The sequence below is a fragment of the Giraffa tippelskirchi genome, chromosome 5 (genome assembly GCF_054371585.1).
Source record: "Giraffa tippelskirchi isolate mGirTip1 chromosome 5, T2T-mGirTip1v1.2.pri, whole genome shotgun sequence".
Taxonomy (NCBI): Eukaryota; Metazoa; Chordata; class Mammalia; order Artiodactyla; family Giraffidae; genus Giraffa; species Giraffa tippelskirchi.
Window position 1 is genome coordinate 39,921,555 of NC_137279.1, and position 14,650 is coordinate 39,936,204.

General features: G+C 39.3%; 1 protein-coding gene across 16 annotated transcripts in view; it reads right to left on the minus strand.

Annotated features, from left to right (window-relative positions):
- DNM3 (dynamin 3) overlaps window positions 1-14,650 on the minus strand; it is a 653,888-nt gene that overhangs the window by 600,640 nt on the left and 38,598 nt on the right. For 15 of the 16 annotated variants that reach the window (XM_081489460.1, XM_081489461.1, XM_081489454.1 and 12 more), the window contains exon 1: window positions 8,844-9,174. The exons of the other annotated variant lie outside the window; for it this stretch is intronic. In XM_081489460.1, the coding sequence (XP_081345586.1) occupies window positions 8,844-9,004 (161 nt within the window). In that variant the 5' untranslated portion in view covers window positions 9,005-9,174. Of the gene's footprint in view, window positions 1-8,843; window positions 9,175-14,650 lie in introns of those variants that run through there. 16 annotated transcript variants of the gene reach the window in all.

Here is a 14,650-nt window from a genome sequence, read left to right on the forward strand (position 1 = left end):
TTTGATGTTTTTTTAAATAAAACTATTTCTGAATTAATAAATTCACTAAAATGCATGCTGTGTGCCTAATCTTATTTGCAATTAGAGAACTCTTACTGCTTCAATTTTTAAAAACTCTCTTGAAATCAAAGGATTTAAGAATAAATTAGTATCTAAGACATATAAGTGACTTTGAATTTTTTAAAAATTATCTGGTCATATCTATTCAACAACAGCATCAAATGGCTCACTTTTAAGTTCTCCAGCAAAACAACTCTAATTTGATAAATCAACATACCCATGTTTAGAAGCTTTACAACTAAATAAATATACCTTATATGACATTTTCACATTGAAATGAACTCCCCTCAACATACTCACTTTATCTTTTATTTGACCCTCACTCATCAAGAAACCTACTTGTGCACAACTGAAAGTCTATTTTACCATTTAGGCTAGAATAAAATAATGTGAATCCTCTGCCTACATAATTAGCATTGAAGAACTAATGTTTCTAACAAGTATATCATTAAAAAGCATTTACACATTAGCAACTAGTACAGTTTTCACTTAACACCTCTATAAACAAGTTATACTCCCTCTCAACACATACTTAAATAAATAATCCAATTATATCTTAGAGCTCCCTTCAAGAAAGTCTAATATAGTAAAGAAAAATACTTATCTCTTAACTCATGTTGCTTCTACTTAAGGGGTTGCCTCAAACCCTCTGTGAAATGAGGCAAGACAGACCTACATAATAAACTATGAATGAAATTATTAATATAATATATATGTACCCAACATAGGAGCACCACAATATATAAGGCAAATATTAACAAGTATGAAAGGGGAAATTAACAATAACCCAATAATAGTGGGAGACTTTAATACTCCACTCACACATATGGATAGATCAACTAAACAGAAAATTAGCAAGGAAACACAAACTTTAAATGATACAATAGACAAATTAGATTTAATTGATATTTACAGGACTTTCCACCCCAAAACAATCAATTTCACCTTTTTCTCAAGTGCACACGGAACTTTCTCCAGGATAGATCACATCCTGGGCCATAAATCTAGCCTTGGTAAATTCAAAAAAATTGAAATCATCCCAGCCATCTTCTCTGACCACAATGCAGTAAGATTAGACCTCAACTACAGGAAAAAAACTATTAAAAATTCCAACATATGGAGGCTAAACAACACGCTTCTGAATAACCAACAAATCACAGAAGAAATCAAAAAAGAAACCAAAATATGCATAGAAACAAATGAAAATGAAAACACAACAACCCAAAACCTATGGGACACTGTAAAAGCAATGCTAAGGGGAAGGTTCATAGCAATACAGGCGTACCTCAAGAAACAAGAAAAAAATCAAATAAATAACCTAACTCTACACCTAAAGCAACTAGAGAAGGAAGAAATGAAGAACCCCAGGGTCAGTAGAAGGAAAGAAATCTTAAAAATTAGGGCAGAAATAAATGCAAAAGAAACAAAGAGACCATAGCAAAAATCAACAAAACTAAAAGCTGGTTTTGCGAGAAGATAAACAAAATTGACAAGCCATTAGCCAGACTTATCAAGAAACAAAGGAAGAAGAATCAGATCAACAAAATTAGAAATGAAAATGGAGAGATCACAACAGACTACACAGAAATACAAAGGATCATAAGAGACTACTACCAACAGCTATATGCCAATTAAATGGACAACTTGGAAGAAATGGACAAATTCTTAGAAAAGTATAACTTTCCAAAACTGAACCAGGAAGAAATAGAAGATCTTAACAGACCCATCACAAGCACAGAAATTGAAACTGTAATCAGAAATCTTCCAGCAAACAAAAGCCCAGGACCAGACGGCTTCACAGCGGAATTCTACCAAAAATTTAGAGAAGAGCTAACACATATCCTACTCAAACTCTTCCAGAAAATTGCAGAAGATGGTAAACTTCCAAACTCATTCTATGAGGCCACCATCACCCTAATTCCAAAACCTGACAAAGATGCCACAAAAAAAGAAAACTACAGGCCAATATCACTGATGAACATAGATGCAAAAATCCTTAATAAAATTCTAGCAAACAGAATCCAACATCATATTAAAAAGACCATACATCATGACCAAGTGGGCTTTATCCCAGGAATGCAAGGTTTCTTTAACATCCGCAAATCAATCAATGTAATACACCACATTAACAAATTGAAAGATAAAAACCATATGATTATCTCAATAGATGCAGAAAAAGCCTTTGACAAAATTCAACATCCATTTATGATAAAAACCCTCCAGAAAGCAGGAATAGAAGGAACATACCTCAACATAATAAAAGCTATATATGACAAACCCACAGCAAACATTATCCTCAATGGTGAAAAATTGAAAGCATTTCCCCTAAAGTCAGGAACAAGGCAAGGATGCCCACTTTCACCACTACTATTCAACAAAGTTTTGGAAGTTTTGGCCACAGCAATCAGAGCTGAAAAAGAAACAAAAGGAATACAGATAGGAAAAGAAGAAGTAAAACTCTCACTGTTTGCAGATGACATGATCCTCTACATAGAAAACCCTAAAGATTCTACCAGAAAACTACTAGAGCTAATCAATGAATATAGTAAAGTTGCAGGATATAAAATTAACACACAGAAATCCCTTGCATTCCTATACTCCAATAATGAAAAAACAGAAAGAGAAATTAAGGAAACAATACCATTCACCATTGCAACAAAAAGAATAAAATACTTAGGAATATATCTACCTAAAGAAACAAAAGACTTATATGTAGAAAACTATAAAACACTGATGAAAGAAATCAAAGAGGACACAAACAGATGGAGAAATATACCGTGTTCATGGATTGGAAGAATTAATATAGTGAAAATGAGTATACTACCCAAAGCAATCTATAGATTCAATGCAATCCCTATCAAGCTACCAACAGTATTTTTCACAGAACTAGAACAAATCATTTCACAATTTGTATGGAAATATAAGAAACCTCGAATAGCCAAAGCAATCTTGAGGAAGAAGAATGGAACTGGAGGAATCAACCTGCCTGACTTCAGGCTCTACTACAAAGCCAGGACCTGACGGCCGGTCATCAAGACAGTATGGTACTGGCACAAAGATAGAAATATAGATCCATGGAACAAAATAGAAAGCCCAGAGATAAACCCACGCACCTATGGACACCTTATCTTCGACAAAGGAGGCAAGAATATACAATGGAGAAAAGACAATCTCTTTAACAAGTGGTACTGGGAAAACTGGTCAACCACTTGTAAAAGAATGAAACTAGAACACTTTCTAACACCATACACAAAAACAAACTCAAAATGGATTAAAGATCTAAACGTAAGACCAGAAACAATAAAACTCCTAGAGGAAAACATAGGCAAAACATTCTCTGACATAAATCACAGCAGGATCCTCCATGACCCACCTCCCAGAATATTGGAAATAAAAGCAAAAATAAACAAATGGGACCTAATTAAAATTAAAAGCTTTTGCACAACAAAGGAAACTATAAGCAAGGTGAAAAGACAGCCTTCAGAATGGGAGAAAATAATAGCAAACGAAGCAACAGACAAACAATTAATCTCAAAAATACACAAGCAACTCCTGCAGCTCAATTCCAGAAAAATAAACGACCCAATCAAAAAATGGGCCAAAGAACTAAGCAGACATTTCTCCAAAGAAGACATACAGATGGCTAACAAACACATGAAAAGATGCTCAACCTCACTCATTATCAGAGAAATGCAAATCAAAACCACAATGAGGTATCATTTCACACCAGTCAGAATGGCTGCTATCCAAAAGTCTACAAGCAATAAATGCTGGAGAGGGTGTGGAGAAAAGGGAACCCTCTTACACTGTTGGTGGGAATGCAAACTAGTACAGCCACTATGGAGAACAGTGTGGAGATTCCTTAAAAAAACTGGGAATAGAACTGCCATATGACCCAGCAATCCCACTGCTGGGCATACACACCGAGGAAACCAGAATTGAAAGAGACGCGTGTACCCCAATGTTCATCGCAGCACTGTTTACAATAGCCAGGACATGGAAGCAACCTAGATGTCCATCAGCAGACGAATGGATAAGGAAGCTGTGGTACATATACACAATGGAATATTACTCAGCCATTAAAAAAAATACATTTGAATCGGTTCTATTGAGATGGATGAAACTGGAGCCCATTATACAGAGTGAAGTAAGCCAGAAAGAAAAACATCAATACAGTATACTAATGCATATATATGGAATTTGAAAGATGGTAATGATAACCCTATATGTGAGACAGAATAAGAGACACAGATGCATAGAACAGTCTTAAGGACTCTGAGGGAGAAGGTGAGGGTGGGACGTTCTGGGACAATAGCATTGAAACATGTATATTATCATATGTGAAACAGAACACCATTCCATGTTCGATGCATGAGACAAATGCTCAGGGCTGGGGCAATGGGATGACCCAGAGGGATGGGATGGGAAGGGAGGTGGGAGGGGGGTTCAGAATGGGAAACACATGTAAACCCATGGCTGATTCATGTCAATGTATGTCAAAAACCACTACAATATTGTAAAGTAATTAGCCCCCAACTAAAATAAATTTATTTAAAAAAAAAGAAATTATTAATATAGCAGTTTCTTATTATTTTAGGCGGTGATTTGAAGTGTGATCAAAGAAAGAAGTCAGAAGTATTTATCAGAGAAAATGGTAAATCTCAATATGGAGGAGTTCAATATAGCCCAGAGGTTTTAGAGCACAAGAATAAAGCCCAGATACCTCAAGCTGAATCCCAGCTCCATTGATTTTATGTTAAATTAAATTCAACTTCAGCAGCAACCTAAATGCCCACCCACAGATGAATGGATGTGCCCACCCACAGATGAAGAAGATGTGGTACATATACACAATGGTACATTACTCAGCCATAAAAAGGAATGACATTGGGTCATTCACAGTGATACGGATGAACCTTGTCTGTCATATAGAGCGAATAAGTCAGAATGAGAAAAACAAATTATCATGTATGAACACATATATGTAGAATCTAGAAAAATTGTACTGATGAACCTATTTGCAGGGTAGGAATAGAGATTGTAGAGGTAGAAAACAGAGTTGTGGATACAGCAGGGGGAGAGGGTGGGATGAATTGAGAGAGTAGCACTGACATATATACATACCATGTGTAAATAGCTAGCTAGTGGGAAGCTGATGTATAGCACAGCGAGCTCAGCTCTGGTCTGTGATGACCTACAAAGAGAGGATGGGGCAGGGGGCAGCGGGAGGGAGGCGATATATGTATACAGATAGTTGATTCACGTTGTTGTATAGCAGAAACCAACACAATATTGTAAAGCAATTATGTTATTGTTTAGTCAATAAGTCTTGTCCAACTTTCTGCAACCCCACTGACTGTAGCCCACCAGGCTCCTCTGTCCTTTAAATTTTCCAAGCAAGAATAATGGAGTGAGTTGCCATTTCCTTCTCCAAAAGCGATTATACTCCAAATTTAAAAAAAAAAAAAAAATCACCTTCCACAAGTTACTCAAACTCTCTAAATCTCAATTTCCTCGTTTGTGAAATGGAACTCTTAAGAGTACCCCCTTCTGCGAGAGGTTAGGAGGATTCAATGAGATTATCTATGTAAAAGCACCTAAAATAGCACTTGATGCATTACAAGTAATCTATAAACAATGACCATTACCATCATCTCACTGCACTGTTAAAAAAAAGGGGGGGTATAAAAGTAGTTGAATAAATTCTTCTACACACAAGCCAGACCAATGGACAGACCCCATGCCATCTAGTGAACCCCTATATTCAGACCACTGAGTCTCAGCTTCTATACATTAGACCTTAAGCTGCCTCTCACTGAGAGTGTATATCTCATTTGAACACCCAAAAGAACAATCTGGTTTCTCACACTATATTACATTACATTAATATGTAAATTCATCACTTTAACAAGAAAATCACAAACAAGTAGTTCATTCATGACTCATTTTATTCATAACAGTCTCAAAACTTGTCAATCCAAAATTGGATTTTAGAGTTATAGTTAAATGAAGTAAACAAATTCACATCCAAATTCATTCAGTGGTGTCAAAAAAATCAATATAAACAAAGAGAGAAAGAGACAGTCCACTAAACATGGCTTGCTAAATGTTAAGGAGAAAATGCATCATTATTTAAGAGGACAAGCTTAAATGGTGAACAAATGCTACTAATTTACCCAAGTAATGAGCCCTTGTTTTATGACTGCATTCAATAACTGCATAGAGGTCAGAGCCTTAAAATGAAAACAGCTTTATGTAAAAGAGGAAAGTTTCATTCTTACAAAATCTTATCTTTATTGAAAATTTTCTGGATAATAAAAAGATAAAAGGTTACAGTACAATATGAGCAGTTTTTTCCACCTAGAATGAATCTCCTAACAAAATAGAGAACTACTTTTTCCCTAAGGTTCGTTTATAATTAGAAATTAGATTCCTCAATAATTCAATGACTAAAACCTTTACTAAAATCAAATGACTTTTTAAATTAAATTTTCACCTAATATATAAGTTCTGCTGGCAAGTGCCATCTCTACAGATAATAAAGCCTTGCTATATTTATTAAATTAGTTTTTTCCTTTATGCCCATCCTTTCCTTTGACTTGACATTCTTACAGTATTTAATTGTTGGTAAAGTTTTAAAGAGCATAATAAATTACTAATGTATTCTGATAAATGCTCTGGTGTACATAATATTTACAATGTCCCTATTTTTCATTCTATCATAAAGACTGTTCAAGCTAAAGTATTTTACTCTTTCAGATTTTTTAAATTCTCATTTGGAAAGAGGACAGCTAGTGAGGAAAGATGTTTACAGTTTTATTAGAGCATCAGTAACTACGTTCAGGATTTGAAAATCTGAAGAACAGAAGAATTAAGATATGTGCATAAAATCGACATCAGGTTCAAAAGTTCTTGCCACAAAAAGTGCATTTATAAAACAGATTCATCCAACTAAATATATGAAAGATGCATAAAATATGGTCATTGCATTTGAATTACTTACAATTTTAATCTTTAAGTATTTGTTAAAAAAAAGTAGTTAAATGATTATTAAGGCATCGTGTTAAATGCTCTGGAGTTTGTAAACCCAAAAAAACCTCACCAAACCTCACTTTCACTATAGATACCACTTTAAATTTACTGAATTTCATTGACAATAAATCAAAGAAAGTAAAACCCTTATGTATGTGACTGTTTTGTGTACACGTTTGAAATCACATATTCAGCCATTACTTAACCATAAGTCTATGATGACGTAGGCAAAATGCTTTACCATCACTTTTCTCACCACTAAAATTAATGATAAAACTGAGAAAAGTGATTAAGTGACTTAGTCAAAGATAACAGCCAACTGTCAGCAATTTCACTTTTTTTAAAATTAGGTTTCTTAGCTTTCTAGTTCAAACAAGAAGGAAAAAAATATCCTTAAGAGTCTCATCTGAGAGACAGAGCATCATCTGAGAGAAAAGAATACACACTTTATGGATACTACCTTTCCCAAAGATGTGGGAATATTTAAACTTTACACAAACACTAACAAAAAAGAAAAGAAAAAACCAACCAACCAACCACGAACCTTCTGAATTCCAAATCACTAACCAGTCAAACAGTAAGAGTCAAGTACAGTCTGTATTGTAACGAACGTCGCTGGCCCCCTCCCTCAGCTGTTGTACATTTCTATCTACTTTATTACTAGGAAACAGATTTCAGCTTTCATAATGCTTTCCAATGGGCTTTTCTTAGCAAATGTCTGCACTCCTCAGGCAAGGCCGTTAAGGTAACTTAATCTCTCATGCACTGCTGAGTTGGGGGGGGGGGTGCGGACGGGTGCTCATTCCCAATTTAAAAATGAATTCTTTGGGTTTTTCTGAATTATGAGTAACTACGAAACCTGGAACCATAATTTCAATTCAGATGTTAACTTTAGGGTTCGCAGGACAAATAAAAGCTTAGGGAATCGAAGATGATGCTGGGGAATGGGGCGCAGAGAGAATGCGAGAAAGATGCTGGTCCATTCCGAGATGATGCAGGAATGACATGGCACCTGGACAACACAAGTCCCCGTGCACCCCCCTCTCAGAGTCTCTGCCTCGGTTTCTCTCACATATGCCTGGAGATGTGAGTAGGTACACATGCAAACACAAACACCTTTTATTCTTGGACTCCTTAGCGAGGAGAACGGTGGGGAAGCGTCGCGGGTTAAAGCCTCAACACAACAAACGATTTCTTTCTCCTCGAACCCCGCCTCCCCTGCTAGGGGCAGGCGACGACTGTCTCGAACTGTAGACAGCTGACAGGAGCCGAGAACCAGGGCGAGAAGGAAAGCATCTCCAAGGGGGGAGGGGCGGGGAAACGAATCCCACAGCCTCGCGGAGAGGCTGGGGAGGCTGACAGGAAAAGGAGGAGGATATTGAGCCGGGAAAACAGAAAGCGGACTGGGAAGCGCCCAGGAGCGCTACGCATTCAGGCTGTCCGCGGGCTGGCGCGCACCGGGCGGGAGGGGGAAGTAATCCTGGGGCGGACCCCCTCCCCGACTCCCAGACCGGAGGACGCAGAGGAAATGGCTTTGTATCGCAGGATGAAAGGCAGACAGGAGGGCCACCAGGCGGGGAGGGACAGAGGATGCCCGGAGCCGGGACGACCCCGCCCGCCCTCACGGACACTGCCGCTCTTCCCTCCGATCCGCTGCAGCCCCTGGTCCAGCCTCTGGCTCCTGCCGTCGTCACTCCAGCGGCCTGAAGTGGGGTCGCCCCCGCCTCCCACCCTCCCCCTCGCGTGCTCACCTGCCCACGAAGTTCTCGAGCACCGAGCTCTTGCCGGCGCTCTGGCCGCCCACCACGGCAATCTGAGGCAGATCCAGCAGGCAGCTCTGTCCCAGCGCGGAGAAGGCATCCTGCAGACGGTTCACCAGAGGGATGAGCTCCTCCATCTCCCGATTCCCCATTGTGCCTGCGCCGCCGGCTGCCCGCTAGTCCCTGCTAGTCTCTGCGACCTGGCAGGGAGCCGGGGCCGCGCCGCGGTCGCCGCCGCTGCTGCGCTGGGTTCAGTCAGCCGGGTCCAGCCAGACGTCGGATCCCGCCACGGTCCGGCCTCTAGTGCGCTCCTGACAGCAACGGCCCCGAAGCGCGCCTGCGCAGGCGAGTGGGGGCGTGGCCTGACTCTACGACCGCCCCGCCCTCGCCGCGAAGGGCGGCTGCCGTGCACTAGGCTAGGCTTCGCAGCCAGACATCCCCGCCCGGCGCGCACGCACTGCCTCCCAGCTGCGGCCAGATGCCACCGCCTCTGTCGTCTGGTGCCAAGGTTCAGAGGTAGAGTTAACAGCACTTGGTCAGGGAATGGCATGAAATAGCAGCACCAGCTGACAGCACTGTTGGCTTTCAGTAGCTACTGTAAGCAAAAGTCCAGTTGGAAAGCACTCCACCGGTTACAGCTCAGCACTGTCGCCAGCGGCGGCAGCAGCAGCAGCTCAGCTGCCACCACCAGTGCAATACCTCCAGAGTGCACCTCCCGAAAGGAAATCTCTTGTTCTCACGGCCCACTCCAGAACCTTGGCTTTTCTTGGGGTGACCAGCCTTTTGGAGTCGAAATTCTTCAATCTGACATCCGTTTCAGGCCCTGCGTATTCTGACCCTACCTAATCACACAACTTGAACCGCTGGGTTCCTCTGGCCCTGCAGAAGCAAAGGTCGAGTCTAATGTGCTTACCCGGCCCCACTCGCCCTCTTCAGTCTACCAAGTTCCTTCTGTCCTTTGCGGATCTTCATTCCATTTCTCCTCCTAATCTACCTCCTATGGGCTCTATCAATAACCATGTATTCTGCTCCCATTCTCTTAAATTTAGAGAACTAAGTGACTGCGTTGGATCTTGTGCTTTGTGTTGGAGACACAGAAGGATAAATGGCCATGCTTCTCTCAGCCTCCTTGGACAGATCCTCTTTTCAAATACTCATACTACTCAGGATTTAATTCATGAACATTTTAGTCTACCTGAGGACTTCCCCATGGCACTAACTACACGTAATGACTAGAAACTAGTCTAAATAACTCTTCTGAGCCTTAGATTGTATTCCAAGTTGGTCCTAGACCTCACTGCCTGAGTGTCCCACAAGTACTTCTGCTTAATTTATTCATATTTGAACTCATTTTTTCTAGTCTCAGCATTTAATGCTATAAATTTCCCTCTAACCATAAAAATACTTGTATAAAAATGCCCATTAAAATCAAAAGACTAAGAACCCAGATGTCCATCAAGAGGCGAATGAATAAAACAAGTGTGATATATGCATACATTGATAGATTTTATACGACAACCAACAATGACCAGCTCAGTGGTTGGACAGAGAAGAAGCTCTAAAGCACTGCCCGAAGCAAAACTTGCACCAATGAAAGGTCATGGTCACCGGTTGGTGGTCTACTACCCGTCTGATCCACTACAGTTTTCTGAATCCTGGCGAAACCATTACATCTCTCAGTATGCTCAGCAAATCGATGAGATGCACTGAAAACTGTAACACCTGCAGCCAGCATTGGTCAACAGAAAGGGCCCAATTCTTCACGACAATGCTCGACTACACATCGCACAACCAACGCTTCAAAAGTTGAACAAATTGGGCTACGAAGTTTTGCCTCATCCACCATATTCACCTGACCTCTCACCAACTGACTACCACTTCTTCAAGCATCTTGACAGCTTTTTGCAGGGATAACTTCCACAACCAGCAGGAGGCAGAATATACTTTCAAAGGGTTCATCAAATCCCGAAACACAGATTTTTATGCTATAGGAATAAACAAACTTATTTCTTGTTGGCAAAAATGTGTTGATTGTAATGGTTCCTATTTTGATTAATAAAAATGTCTCACCCTAGTTATAATGATTTAAAATTCATGATCCAAAAGCACAGTTACTTTAGTAACAACCTAATACCTCCCTGGTATCCATCTCCTCTCTCCTCTTCAATTCTGCTCTCAGTGCCTTATTTTTTATTGTCATTGGTTGAACAGCCACCTTCTTCTATGCTTCCCAAGTCTCTGTACCCTAAAGAGATAGATCTTCACATGGCACTTGACACATTGCATTGAGTCTCTAATTTACATCTTTGTCTTCCACTAACCTGGTAGGCAGAATAATGGGCCCCAAAATATTCTAACCCCTGGAACATTCGAATCCCTACAAACCTGTGAACATCTTATCTGCCGTGGCCAAGTGGGACTTCGTAGATGTGATTAAATCAAATAGCTTTGAATGGGGAGATTATGCTGGATTATCTAGATGGGCCCACTTAAAGAAAAGAAAGCTTTTCCTGGCTATGTCTTCTATGATCACAGAAGAGTGGTGCAACTTTGCTGGCTTTGAAGATGGAGAAAGGGGGGATCACAAGCCAAGGAATGCAAGCAGCATCAAGAAGCTAGAAAAGGCAAGGAAACAAATTATCTTTATCCCCCAGAGCCTCCTAAAGAACCACATCCCTGCCAATATCTTGATTTCAGCCCAGAGAGACCACCGTTGGACTTTCAACCTACAGAACTGTAAGCTAATACATTTGTGTTGTTTTGAACCACTAAGTCCGTGGTAATTTGTTAGAGCAGCCATAGAAAGCTAGTACAACTAATGACAAGCTCCTTGAGGGCAAGATTTACCTTTGTGATTCTCAATGCCTAACACAGTGCTTCGTACCTAAAAAGACCACAGTCTATTGGGGACAGACAAATTATTATAACACAATATTTTAAGTGTTCTAAGGGTGAAGTGGACTAAACTGTACACTCAAAATCCATAACTGAAGCCCTACCCCCCAGTGTAGCTGTATTTGGAGTAAAGAAGTAATCAGGATTAAGCAGGGTCATAAGAGGAGAGCCTTGATCCAATAGGATTAGTGTCCTTCTAAGAGGAGACACTAGAGAGCTTGCTTGTCTTCTCTCTGTGCCATGTTAGGACACAGTGAGAAGACAGATATCTACAAGCCAGGAAGAGGATCCTCACCAGCAACTGAATTGATCAGCACCTTAATCTTGGACTTCCAAACTCCAGAATTTTGAGAAAATAAATTTCTGTTGTTTAAGCCAGCAGCATGTCTATATTTGTTATGGCAGCCCAAGCTAAGACACAGGGTTTGGTTAAAGGAACACGAGAGGAAAAGCAGTAATTCTATCTGGAGAGCATCATGGAAGTTTCAGTGAAGAGGTGACTGTTGAGGTGAGCTTTAATGAGTCTATCCTGCACTCTGTATGCTGTGAGGAGTATAAAAGATTGCTTCATCTGTGCTTCAAGTATCTTGCACTTCACTATAGGAGACAATGTTACATGCACTAGACAGAACATCTATCGTCCTCATATACATTTGAATCTCATGTATGGTGAAGCGATGCATGCCATCTCTATGCTCCAGAACTTAGTAAAAGTCAGCCCCACCTATCTACTTCAAGAAACCATCCTGAACTACTCTTGCTAATTGCTTTCCTTCTTTACTTCCTATTTCCAGAGTCAATCCTACAATAACTTGCAACTGAGAGAAATTAAACACATACAGACACACTCGACATTGTTTTTGCATAAATTAATCTGGATGAAACAACTAGCAAGGGAAAACTTGAAAAGCAGGGGGAAATTTTGACAGAGGACAACCTACACCTTTGAGGGTGAGTGCAAAGCTGGAAAGGGGAGCCCTGTCAGGCACCCCAGCTTCCTGACTGTATCACAAGATATCTCAGCCCTGTTTCAGCAACAAGTAATTAATGCCAACTTCTACTTTCTAACTCTTCACTTGCTTCCATGCCATCTTCTTGGCAAAGCAGAACATTCCAAAAGTTGACAGCCTTCTCTAGGTGTGGTTCTCTAGCTAAGAAATTAGAATTATTTATAAACACTTCAGAACTCTTATATTTAAATGAATATTTTTCTTCAGGGTCATTTTGAGAAGCAACAAGCTTACTACAATAATACCACATTTCTCTTCTTTTGAAATTGACAAACCTTACCCCAAAGATCAAACTCAGTTTTCCACAGTCACTCATCATTTTAGATGAACAGAACGTTAGCCACAATTATCTACTATCTCATTCATAGGACTTAGCACCAAATAACTTTTGGCTAATTTTAAAAATTAAATATATATCTGTATACACATATTATACACATATTTTTTAAAATATGCTATAAGCTTGAAGGCAAGCTCTAAGAGAGGAGTTATAAATTTTTGAAATGATAAAAAACATCCCAAGAAAAATGTTTAACCTCTCAAAGAACACCACACACTTGAATATATGAATTCGGGAATTCATTTTTTTAAATCAGTCACATTTCTGCAAAATCATATTCCATATATTTCTCACAGTGCCTAGCTTGGTGGCCAATAAATATTTATGAAGCAGAACTGAATAAAAACTTAAGCATTTGTCATGTTGTCCATTTTAAGCATCATTGCATAAATAATATTCTTAATCTGTGTACTATTTAAGACCTATCCTGGTCCTTCGAAAGATTATCTCATAGATGGATTTTAGATCTTACTGCAATATCAGCCTGTCTGAGGGCATCTTTTGAGTTCTACTAAACCCAGTGAACATCCAATATAGGTATACAGACTTTTACTACTGTAGCCATCGTAGTTGACATTTATGCCTCTCAGGGTTTCTCTCCTCTAGCCTGGGGGGTGATGAGAGGGCAAAGACTCCCAGTTTCATTGTCCATATTTTTTATCAGCTGTCATCAAGAAGCAAAATAACTCTGGAAGCACATTCCAATCTCCTATACCTATAACGTCTGTCAGTTTGAGATCTGACAGATGGAAACTCACCAGTAATCTCACAGAAGCATGGCTAAATCTACACACATGCAGAGCAGAAATACCAATAGGCAAGTATAAGAGAAGGGTTAAGGAGAACTCTCTATATTAAGTCTGATTTAGTAGCCAGTTTGTGCGTCCGTCTATCAAGTAGGTATAACTGTGTTCTCCTGCAAATATAATCCCTATATATTAACGTTAGAATAGGAATCACATAGGATTCCTTTTTTTTTTTTTAGGACATAGGATTCTTTTTAAAAGTGAAGGTCCCTCTAGTGCTTTTAAATTCTCATGTATTGAATTATAAATCTCTCTCTCTACATACAAATGTGCATATATATAATTATAATAAAATAATACATATTTCATAAGCTATAAATGGCCATTTAAGGTGTTTGTGAAGACTTTTTAATGACACAAAGAAATGCTATGACTGAAATATTAAATTTAAAGAGCAGGGTACAAATTTTTCTATGATGTATTATCATATTACATAAAAGACCATGTCTAGAAAAGAAAACTGGAAAGAAATATGCCCAGAAATTTAATGTTATTCCCTATGAGAAAGTATGGGAAAAAATTATTGTCCTTTTCCATTTATTTCTCAAAATCTCTATAATGAGCATATTCTTACAATTTAAAAAGTTGAATAAATGCCATTTGATGGAACCATAATGGTTTATATACATACCACTGTACCAAAAACAGAAGTGGCATAATGGAAGGTTAAAAGACCTTTGCAAATAGAAGCAGGAGAGTCTGCAAGCCCCCCTATTCCCAAAACTTTGCCATTCACTGACAGCAGAT